Consider the following 11,829-nt stretch of genomic DNA (forward strand, 5'->3'; position numbering starts at 1 on the left):
TGTGACTCGTTTGCCAGGCGCTTCTGTGGTGTGGAGAGTGAGTCCACCGCTTTCACTGTCATGCCAATGAGTGGCTATCCCGGCTCCAGGGGTTTCCTTGGTTTCTCATTTCATCAGAGGCTGCACCTGCCAGGGATTAAGACTGGAAAGAAGAGAGAGAGGGGAAGGAGAGAGAGGTGTGTGTCTGTGTGTGTGTGTCTGCGCGTGTGCATAACTCCTGTATGTTACCCACAAAATAGATCACAGAGGCACACAGAATACCAACTTTTCCATTTAATTGTGGGTTCCTGGAAGGCTCTCTTCCCTTCAGGCTTGATGGGGGATGGTCTGGAGACAGAAAGGAAGTATTGCTTTTCAGGTGGGCGGTAAATGAACTTTGCTACCCAAAGAGATTGATGGACTGAATTTATAAAGAGGTTAACAAAAGAGCACATGACAGAGTCACCTCGGGTTACTAGGGAAAAGCTGGGAAGTTGGGAGATACTTGAACTTGGGCTGCTGGACAGAGGAAGGGCACTGCCTACCTGGGTGTGTCTGGTTCTTGTGGCTGGTCAGTGTCTCTGCTGTCTGCTGGCTTTTTCAAGGGTTCATTAGTAGCTTGTGGAATGCAGCTGTAAGGTTTTGATGCAGTTCAAACTGAATTCCCATTCAAACTGAGTCCCATCGGTTAGTTGGAAATCAGTTTAGTGGATCATGGCCATCATTTAAGAAAAAATGAAGTAGAATAGAAAATATCAGAGAGCATTGTACTTAGTAAGGGTTAAGTATTGTTTCTGGACACTTGCTTCAGGTATACACACGAGGTGAGTGTGTGTGAGTGTATTAGGAAGTGTTATGCAATGCGTTTCTGTGTGTCACAGAAAAGTTCGAAACACATTGGTTTCCTGTGTTCTCCTGTTTGCGCTCTTGCCTTCATCAGCCTGCGTTTAGAGTCATTTAAAATTGTCCACGAGGATGCAGTTAGCACACCAGGGATATAGAATAAAGAACAGAGTGGGTCTCTTTTTTCAGGGAGGTTACTATGCTAGAAGACAGTTTACCCTTCACTCATGGAAATACGTACAATGGAAGAGCAAGGATTTTGTTGGGGTAGGAAGTAGGTTGCCTTCCTAAGAAGGCCAGAAAGGGAGGTGGGGTTAAGCTGTGTATGGTAGACTGCCTGGTGAGAGGAGTCTTTGTAGGTTTGAATTCTGGGAGCTGTTTTGGGTAGGAGCAAGACGTTTAGATGAAAAGGAATCTGTCCTATTTGTGTTGTTGTTTTTCCCTTTTATGGAATTGTCCATTGTGCCCTTAGAGCTTTTTGGATGTATATTTTCTATGGAACTTTTTACATGTTGTGTTGATTGTATGGTTGTAAATCTGGTGTGATCCATTGCCAAGTAGCCCTTGTAATGGATATGTGGAAAATGGAAATGGGAGTCCGTAGTTACCTGGGTTTGGGACCCCTGAGGATCACTGGGAGGCATTTCTCATGTATTATTATCTTTTTAATAATACAGGTAGGCGTGTTAACATGTGGTGGATTCCAGATCTATTTCTGCTTGTGCCTAATTAGGGTCACTACATATTAACAGACAGAGAGAAGAGGAAACATTTCAGAAAGACCGAAATGAGAACTGAATGAAGTACACGGTGAAATCCATGAAGGAACAATGGCCAAAACGTTTTATTAGTGCCCCTGAATATGAAGGGTAAAAACCTTCCCTGGAGTCCATTTTTTAGGTGCTCTGTTGAGCACTGAACATAATTATTTAGACTCTCCTCATCATCTAGAATCTTACATGATGCAAGAGTTATTTGAAGCCTGTCTTATCCCACTCCTGTCTTGGGGGATTATGACACCTCGACCCACATAAGATGGATTTTCCTATTGTTTTCGTTACTTGGATAGTTCTTATGGCCATGTGGGAACTTGGGAGGGTCTCAAAAATCAGGTTACAACTGATCCTTTTTAGAGGCCAGTGGTTTGTTCTGGCTCACCCTGGTGTGATTTTACATGTGTATTAACAATGACAACCAACTTGTACGAGAGGGCTATGATTCAGATCCCAGAAATGTTGCTCTGGGTCAGGTAATATGCTCTCTTATTAAGAAAAGTGCCAGGTAGCTTATTATTCACCAGTGAAACGCAACTCAGAGTGAGAAAGTCTCCTTGTCGAAAACTTAAAAAAAAAAAAAAAATCATCTATGTCTTTAGAAAAGAGGGAGTACTTTTTCTAGTCTACTTTAAGCTGAAAAACACTTTCAGGACTGAGTGATCTTAAAGAGACACCCATAGTGCTGCCCTGAGAATCAGGGAGTGAGACTATTCTCCCTGGTCAGAATCTGGGAAACAAACTGCTTATGCTGCAGACCTGGGCCCTACTGGTTAATTCAGAGAGGGGTTCTCCCACTTGAAAAACCATCCCTTACGTGAGTGAAGCTAAAACATGTTCATTTCCTTGCCTCTTTGCTCTTACCAATGACCCTTGCTTGACAGAGTCACTGAGGCCTGGAGTAGTGGATTCCAAGGAAACAGAGTTGGCAGGAGAGGAGGGGAGGAGGGGTGGAGGAGATACCCTTTCTTTGGGCTTTTCATCCCACCCCCATCCCCCTGCCTGCCCACCTGACATCTCTATAAACCTGGTTCCTTGCCACTGGCTTGGTAGAGGTACTAATAGGAAAGAAATATGTATGTGATTAAGTAGAATTTACCTTTGCCTTGTGCAGTTTTTCTGAGTTAGACCATACCAAGAATGTTATAAACTTATTTCTGGAACTATAGGTGTTTGCACACCTGTGAGGTGAGGATGGCAGGGGAGCAAAGCTAGAAATAGATAAAATCTACACATTGAAAAACCAACTTGAATAATGGAGAACTGTCAGATATTTTTAAGAACCACGATTTTAAATCTGTAACAAGGTGGAGCAAACAAATATACAGGTAAATAAACACGTATAGTTAACCAACAGATAGAGACAAGAACCCTGGAAATGTTTTTTTCTTTGTGAACCACATTGAGAACTGGGGTCCTCACTGGTAGCCATGGTAGAAACAGCCCATGGTGCTAATGAGGGATTGCTGTTGCTTCTTGATAGTAACGCTGTGAAAACTCACACCTTTGCAAATGTATCAGAATCAGCTTCAGCGTTGGTCCCAGGCTGTGCTGTTTGTGGTGCAGATATCTATTGAAAAAGCAGCTTTTAAATTTCTGAGTTTTAAAAGATTATGTGGCAGCTTTAAGAGAGGAGAAAGAATACTTGCACTGTGTGGGGTGTTTTTGTTTCTGTGAAGTTTATTAGTGGTTAAAGCAGCACCTTAGCCGGGCAAGTATTGTGCAGGGTGTAGTAGAAACAGCCTTCTACCCGTCTTCCCTTCCTAGGACAAGCCGACAAGTCGCTTAGCAATTCTGACTTAATTTCTTCACCTGCGAAATGGCACTTACTCTGTTGAACCTTCAGAACTGTTCAAAATCCTTAGGAATCAACCCTCGCCAAACTGTTGCTCATTGTTATTTATCTTTCTGTTTCCACTGGGTGCTCAAGAATGAAATCAACCAAGAAAGTGATCTGTGTGAAAGTACTTTGAGAACTGTAAGGTGTATACTTATGTGAGATTAAAAAAACTCACAAAAGATGTTTAAAAAAAAACCAAAAACCAATTCACAGAACTTCCTGAAAGAGAATCCTTCTGGGACAAATCAGTAATGAGTATTTAAGCAACAAATAAGAGTACTTTTTGGTCCAGAATGATTGGGGCGAAACCTGCAGGAGATGGGAAGGGCTGTCAGCATGACAGGGCAGAGGGTCCAGGGAGTTCCCTTTTGTTTTTTGTTTCCTCGAAGCTGCCAGGCCTCTGCTTTTTCCTGCTTAATTAAGAAGGACATTTATATCCTTACACTAGGCAGAGTTTGTCCGTTTTGTGGCTGGGCTTTGCACTTGATTTCTCCTAGTGTTTCTTTTCACTTCTGTCACTTACTAACAGAATCTCCTTTAAACACTCTTTTGCAGTTGGGCTGAACTTTTTGTTTTGTCTCTTTTCTTTAGAACCTGTTTCTCTTGAAAGGCCTTTAAAATTTATGAAATGTGCCAGGCACTTAAAGATGGAAATTGTTCAGGTAGAAACAATGTATAAATATATGTGGATCTGTGATACTAAGTACAACATTTTGCTGATTTCTAAAGTTCAAGTAATGGTACTTTCTAGCTTTTCACAAAGCATCAGGCTCTTTCTGTCTGCTTTTCTAGTTCAGTCTCTATGTATTACAGTTAGCTAAAAATGAGCTCTCAGTGTCTAGGAAGCTCCCCCAAGTTACTGGGAGCCTGGGTGAAGGGCACAAGAAAGATCGCCAACCCACCAACATGGAGCCTCTCTGGAGCTGGAGGATGAATTGCAATTGCAGATAAACTTTATACATTTAACAGATAATCACTGAGCTCCATTTGTGTGCCAGGCACTGTTCTAGGTCCTGAGCATGCAGCACTGGACGGGGCAGGCACGGTCCCTGCTCTCACGGAGCAATGTTCTTCCAATGGGACCTATAAGGTGATGCCAAGTGAAAAACTCACCTGTGTGTCCCTAAAATCTACAGTCCTCCCTGGCCTCCAGAACTGAAGGGAGATCTTAAAGTTAAACTAAGATTTGAAATAAGCACGGCTCTTGGATTGTATTAAGTAATTTCTCTCCCTGTCCCTCTCACTCTCTCTTGCCTTCCTTCTCTTGCCCTCCCCATCCCCCCACCCCCAGAGGTTATGATTCACACTCTAAACCGGGATGGCAGTACTAGTGCTGACCAGGAAGTGGCATGAAAAGCCATCTCTGGCACTGGAGTCTTCCGAATACCTGGCCTCCTCTGAGTGAGAGTAGAGGAGGAAATATCATTGGAGTTAGCTTCCTGTGCAAACACAGGACTCAGAATAACATTGCTTGTGAGACAAAGCACTCTATACAGACTGATCTGAAGTTAATCAGGGCCTATGTCTACAGGATGGATTTATCCTAGGAAATAACATCAAGCTCAGTCAGTTGCTTTGAAATAAATTGCAGCCCTCATTACTCTTACCTCATCTGAGCCAGTTGTTTAGTGGTGCGATGGTGTTTTTTCACAGTGGGCAGTGTAAGCACCAGACCCAGGAGATGATTCCGGGGACCTGTAGACATAGCATGAGCTAATCCTCTCATGACCAGCACCATGGTTCTCCTAAAGCATGTTTGCATGTGATGTGCTGGTTCCCGATATACAGATGAGATCTCTACAGTGTCTGGATTTCCCTGTGTCGAGCCGTGGGTGGGGGAATCTGTCTTTCTGTTGGCTACCTCATTTATTTTATTCAGCAAGTATTTATTTTACTCGCACTCTATCAGGACCTGCTGGGAGCTTTTGCTGGGGTGACAGTGGAGGGGACCACAGATTTTTTTGTATACAAATATACAAGTATATTTGCTTCTTTTATGCTTTCAAGTTCATAGGAATGCTTACTGCTGCCCATTTGATGTCTTTAAGTCCTTTGGGTCTGGAGGTCTCTATCAGATCCACCAAAGAGCTAGTGAAAAGTCTTTGAATTTGGTCTTTTCTTGTGAAAATGGAGGTGCTCCCTGCAGACGTGAATGTATTACTTTTGTGTTTGAGGGTAGTACAAATAATCCGGAGTCTGTGTGATTCCTGAGTTCCTATAGTGAGTTCAGATGCCATGTTGTCAAGATCTCTGTGGTTTCTGTGGATAGTGAGTAGCAAGAACTAGAATGTTAGGGGCTATCAGCCTTAACTCCAAAAAAAAAAAAAAAAAACAAAACCAGATTTATTCCATGTCTGAGTTTGGATAGTGAAAGTTGGAACGGTGAGAGTTCCTTTGGCACAGGACACCCAGATGTCCTTGGTGTGCAGGAGGGGTGACAGCAGATGCTGCAGCCTTACACAGAGCTGCTCGCAGGAGGTGTATTTGGGGCCAGGGCAGTTTGGTTGGGCAGAGGTGGACCCAGGTTGTGGTGGTGGCTTCTCAGCAAGGCACAGAGAGGAGGCCTGGGTGTGGTTTGTGCACAGGCTGCCCTGTAGATTTTAGGGAGGTGCCTTGAATGGTGGGGTTTGTTATGCCCAAGTTGGGAAAGTTCTGGGAAGCCTCCAGGCACTTCTGCACTTCTTGGAGTCACATAAATGCTCTGGAGGAAGTGATGCAGTGTGGAGAGGCTGGATGTTGCAATTCTCAGGAGAGGGAATGTGGGTGGCGCTGGACTAACCTGGAGGGTTCTGTGGAGGAGCCGAGGAGCCTCTTTTCCCCCAGGGAGTGAGAGTAGGGGCCCGCCAGCATCAGATGGGAAGGCTTGGCTGAGATTGGACGTAACTGCAGCCTGGACCAGAAGGACTGCTTTTCAGAGCTACTTTTTTTATTCCTTTTTTTTAAAGCCAATTTTCCATTATTGCTCAGAGTGTGGCTCTTCTTGCCACCTACACTACAAATTGTATTCAAAACCTAAATTGGATGAAAGTGAATGACTTTCACCTGGTGTTTGTCTACATTTCAGTTGATTCAGCAAGCACTGAGTTAGGTCTGAGTAAAATGTTCATGTGACATCAGTATTCTTGATGGAACAAGGATGATTTAACAGTTGGAAAAATATTAATATTTAATTAACATTACCATGTTAACTCTGCTGATTAAGAGGGTGGGTTCAGGAAGCCGACTACTGGGGTTCAGATTTCAGCTTTGTCACTCCTAGCTGTGCGACTTGGGCAGATTATCTAACCTCTCTGGGCCTCATTTCCTCCTGTATAAAATGGGGCTAATCATAGTGTCCATTCCGTAGTTTTTTTGAGGCTTAAATGAGATGATAATGTAAAGCACTTAGACACATTATAACTAGTCGATACATTTTCATAAAGAAAGAAAGCAGAAGAAGACCAGGTGACCCTCAAAGCTGCTTCTCACCCTGAGCTCCTGTGTGAAGTGGGCTTTGTACGGCAGAGTGAGGCCATAGGGTGTGGAGGGAAGACCCTTGGACCTAAGCTGAGGCCACTTCTGGTTCTGCTTCTGCCCTTGGCTAGTTATGGGGCTTTATGCAAGTGCCTTCCTCTCTCTCTATCTCAGTTTCCTAATCTTCGAAACGGGACGTGATATGATGACGATGATGATGGAGAGGGCTAATAGGTATTGAGTGCGGGCATCATGCTCTGTGCTTTGCCTGGCTTACCTCACGACCGTCTTGTGAGTAGGTGTTACAGGTGGGGAAACCCCACGTTACAGTTAGGGAAGCTGAAGCTCATAGTTCCTTCTCCAGGGCTACCGAGCTGTGAAGGTAAAGCTGGCCTCATCTGATAGTCTTTGATTCTGTGTGTCAGATGTTAGTAGTTCTGTAAGTAGGCCACCTTCTTTTGCATATAAGTTTCTATTCATATTTACATTTTGGCCAACGCTTCCTGGGTTGTCTTAAGGAAAACACTGGCGAATAAGCTTGAGGTTTGAGGCTAAATTGTAGTTAATAAGCATTTCTGGAGTGTTTAGGTATTTCTCTGAAAGTAAATAGTGAGTTTTCCCCCACCATTATTAAATAAAATCTTATCTAAGGTGCTTTGAACTTATGCCAGGCAAAGCTATGTGTAAATACTACAGTGGTAGAGGCTTTCTCAGCAGAGCTCTTGAATGAGGCCCTCTGTAGCCAAACATGTGGGTGGAAAACAGGCATGTCTTGCAGCTGGAATTACCAGCTGGCTGTAGGTTTTTCTTAAATATTTCCCTCACTGGTGCCCAGGTGTTTCAGGAACCTGGGGATGGCCATATTTGTTGGTGCTAGGGAGCACAGGGTTGAGGTTCTGCAAGCTGCAGTCACCAGTGTTGGGTTGGCGTTTGCTCTTTTGTCTCCAGCTTTCTCTCCCAAAGCCCACTTTCAGCTGCAGTGTGGGGTAGGTAGTTTTTCTTTCTTTCTTTTTTATTTTTTTTTTAATTGGGGTATAGTTGCTTTACAATATTGTGTTAGTTTCTGCTGTACAGCGAGTAGGTAGTTTTTCTGTGTTACATTGTCATTTGGGAGACCGACCCAAATAGAGGCCTTGGTCAGTGACTTGGCAAGGGCATCCTTTGGCACTACTTTGCTAACCTTGAGCTGTCCAGGTGTTCTGTCTTTTACATTTGGGAGAAAGGTGATGTGGTGACCGACAACCTGGGCAGCTGCTCAGATAATCTACTTTCCTCCAGGGAGTAAAAGTTCTGGTTTCAGGAGGCACACGAGTGTCAACAAGGGGCCAGTGTGCAGGTTTTCCTCTGTGGAGGATGTGGGAAGTGGTTCCTGCCTGGGTGTGTCCCAGAGGATTCGTGCTGTGGAAGTGATATAATTATGAAGGCATTCTCTGTGCTGTTGTGTTACCTACAGCGAGAACTGTGGTGGGCCATTCCAGCTCTCTGACCCCAGTTAGAATATGAATCAGCAAAATTGCAGCTGGAGTTCCATCTAATCATCTGCGTACCTTTTAACCACTAAGGTTTATATTTAGTGACTAATGATCTTGTGCTCGAAGTGCCATCTCCCACACAAGTCCCCAAAAGTCTTAAAAAAAAAAAACACACACACCAAACACCAAAAACTACTGGCTGTGAGTGTGGACACTGACTTAGAAATAAATCCTTTTTCCCCCTTTTTCCCTGCAGGATTTGCCATCTTGGGATCCCATGGCTTTCTTTACTGGGCTCTGGGGCCCCTTCGCCCACGTGAGCAGAGCACTGAGCCAACGCCGTTTCAGGTAACTTTTCCTATTAAGTTCTTAAAGCTGTGTCTTTGAGTAAGCCTCCCATCAGGGTGGGGTATTGGTGACTAGAGTGGGAGTGGAAACTCAGGGAGGTGGGCTTGGGGTCAGGGAAATCTAAAGGCATAGATGGAACTGGAGTTTGGTCAGGCCAGGTGAGGGGGATAGGTAAGGAGGCGATATTGCTGTTGAGGACGGGATTGGGAATGGATATGGAGAATGATGAAACCTCCATCCTTGCCAGACTCTTATAGTGAATCCGATGTCTCTCGACCCTATCATTTCTCCAGTGCATTAAAACCTTCTCTTTTAAGAAAATGTGTATACATATACATTTTATATACACTTTATATATATACACACACATATATACACATATATACTCTCTATATATACATATATGTGTATATATAAATATATACTCTATATACATATATGCATATATATACACAGATATACTCTATATACATATATATGCATATATATACATTTTATATATATATAAAGTATATATCTATATACTTTATATATATATGAGTATATATACTCATTCTTAGTCACATTGCCATACACCTGAAACTAACAGAACATTGTAAATCAACTATAATACTTCATTTTAAAAAAACATATAAATAAAAGGGGGGAAACCCTTCTCTCTTAAAAATGGAATATATATATATATTTTTAAATCACATACTTATTACCATAAACTCAAGCATGATGGAAGTTTGACAACCTCTCCCCTCCCCGTTTAGATGCTAAGCCAGGGCGGAGAGCACAGGTTGCATTCCTGTTGGCAAACATGCCTTTTGGCCCCGTTCGTGCACTCATTCCGCAAGTGTTTACTGAGCCCTGTGCCCAGGGTTGGTCATAGAGAGATGAATAAGAATTGCTTCCTGCCCTGGAAGAGTTCTCACAGTTGGCCACGGGAGCAAAGTTGGAAACAAATAACTCTAAGAAAATGTGACCAGTATAATAATAGAGGCTTGTACAGTTCTTTGGAAGGCTTGAGGCAGGGGCTGCTAACGGAGGAGGAGGAGCAGGAGGCGGAGGAGGAAAAGAGGAGGATGGCAGCTGCCTTCCCAGAAGGCAAATGGGGGCAGGTCCTGTCCAGGCCCCCAGGGAGGGCCAAGAGGCCAGGCACGCTTGGAGAGCTCTAGGCGTTCCCGGCCATCGGGGCTCAGAGTGAATGTGTGAGTGGCAGGATAGAGGACCTCAGAAGGCAGGTACATAGAGGCCAGGTTGTTGACAGTGTATACGGTGGGGAACCACTGACCAGTCCTGAGCAGGGGAGTGGCCTCCGTTTTATATTCTAAAAAGAGCTCTTGGTTGGCGGAGTGACGTGCGCAGGGAGCTGGTTAGGACACTAACGTAATAGTCTTGGTGTAAGAGAGTGAGCTGCTGGATGAAGGAAGTGTCGACGGGGGTGGAGGGAAAGGACAGAGGTGTTTAGGAGGTGGTGTCAGTAGAATGGGGTAGCTAGTGGATGGTGATGGAGAGAGGTTTATGGCTCAGGAGCTGAATTTTCTGTAGAAGCCATCATCTAGGCAGGAAACACAGCAGTGGGAGGAGGTTTGCAGGGGGAGGCGATGAAGTCACTGTAGGACCTACTGAGTTTGCAGCATCTGTAGGACATGTGAGGAGTTGGAGTGGAAATAATAGGACCAAAAGATAGGAGAGAAGTGGGGCTGGAGATGGAATTTACTAGCTGGAAACAACGGGGATAGAGAACATTGCCCAGGGTAGGCATGTGGAATGAGAGAAGAGGACCCCGGGTCACCCGGGAGAACACCAGCACTAGGGTCCTAGCGGCAGCAAACTAGAATTCCCACTGTCATCAGATGGCTTAATAATAGCTTATTTGCCTTTAATAGGTACTCTTTCTAGTGGGGAAAAATACATTAAAACAAAAGATTGTTACCTTGACTTATTTTCAGTTTCTGCTATGTTGTGTCAAAGGACTCCCTTAGCAGACATACTCACTTGTACCTTCTGGTTCTCAGCAACGTGTAGATGGGACATTTGGTAATCAGTGTATTCTGGGGGAGCAGGTTTTGCAGGCTAGGCAGTGGGCGAGGCCTGGGCCATAAGGTATTCCCTTAATCCTCAGAGGCCTTTTGGAAACCAAAGGCTTTAAGTTAAGTCTGCCATGCAGTTTGTTGTAACAGAATATCAGGTCCTCTTTAAAACCCATCCAGATCGAGGTCCTGACCCGGCAGCAGAAGCTGCAAAGAACTGTGAGGGCACTGCCTTGGGCACAGAGAAGCCTTCCCAGGCACCGCCTCTGTCAGGGCCCTGCTAATGTGCACGCTGCCAAGCCTGGTCTGGCAGAGGCCTCTGCGCCCTGACCAGCAGAGATGCAGACCTCAGACTCTTTTCCTCTTCCGCCAGCACCACTGGGAGCCTTGGTGCAATTCAGAAGATGACGCGGGTACGTGTGGTGGACAACAGTGCCCTGGGAAACACCCCGTACCATCGCCCTCCTCGCTGCATCCACGTCTATAACAAGAACGGGGTGGGCAAAGTGGGCGACCGGATCCTGCTGGCCATCAAGGGGCAGAAGAAAAAGGCGCTTATTGTGGGGCATCGTATGCCTGGTCCCAGGATGACCCCCAGGTTCGACTCTAACAACGTGGTCCTCATCGAGGACAACGGGAACCCTGTAGGGACCCGAATCAAGACACCCATCCCCACCAGCCTACGCCAGAGGGAAGGCGAGTTTTCCAAGGTGCTGGCCATTGCCCAGAACTTTGTGTGAGCAGAGCCCAGGCACCGGCTGCCTGGGGGCTCATGGATGGAGCCGTTCTGAGAGCTGTGCCTCTGCTGAGAGGGAGCCTGGGGCGCAGTGTGCTGTGAGAAAATAAATGTTTTCCTGTACGTTTCTTCCTGAGTTGTCTGGGTGTGGCCATGGGGTCAACGGTACTGAAACAGTTAAAAGGTGCCACATGAGATGGTGGTCTTTGCCTGCAGTAGCCTGTGAGCTCACCCAGGATTATCAGGCTCTGGAAAACTGGGGTACAAGCCAAATGCCAATTTGTAGATACGCAATGGAATCTCACTTTCTAGCCAGGCAAACTGTTTATTTGCCTTCCAGAGTGTCGTCTTCCTGTGTCAGAGG

General features: G+C 45.1%; 1 protein-coding gene across 2 annotated transcripts in view; it reads left to right on the top strand.

Annotated features, from left to right (window-relative positions):
* MRPL14 (mitochondrial ribosomal protein L14) overlaps window positions 1-11,593 on the top strand; it is a 12,151-nt gene extending 558 nt beyond the window's left edge. Inside the window, exons 1-3 of one of the 2 annotated variants that reach the window (XM_036868839.1) lie at window positions 23-176; window positions 8,617-8,708; window positions 11,103-11,593. In XM_036868839.1, coding sequence (XP_036724734.1) covers window positions 8,638-8,708; window positions 11,103-11,469 — 438 coding nt within the window. In that variant the 5' untranslated portion in view covers window positions 23-176; window positions 8,617-8,637 and the 3' untranslated portion in view covers window positions 11,470-11,593. Of the gene's footprint in view, window positions 1-22; window positions 177-8,616; window positions 8,709-11,102 lie in introns of those variants that run through there. The other variant, XM_036868840.1, reaches the window with a different exon arrangement.
* Window positions 11,594-11,829: the final 236 nt, after the last annotated feature.

The sequence above is a fragment of the Balaenoptera musculus genome, chromosome 11 (assembly GCF_009873245.2).
Source record: "Balaenoptera musculus isolate JJ_BM4_2016_0621 chromosome 11, mBalMus1.pri.v3, whole genome shotgun sequence".
NCBI lineage: Eukaryota > Metazoa > Chordata > Mammalia > Artiodactyla > Balaenopteridae > Balaenoptera > Balaenoptera musculus.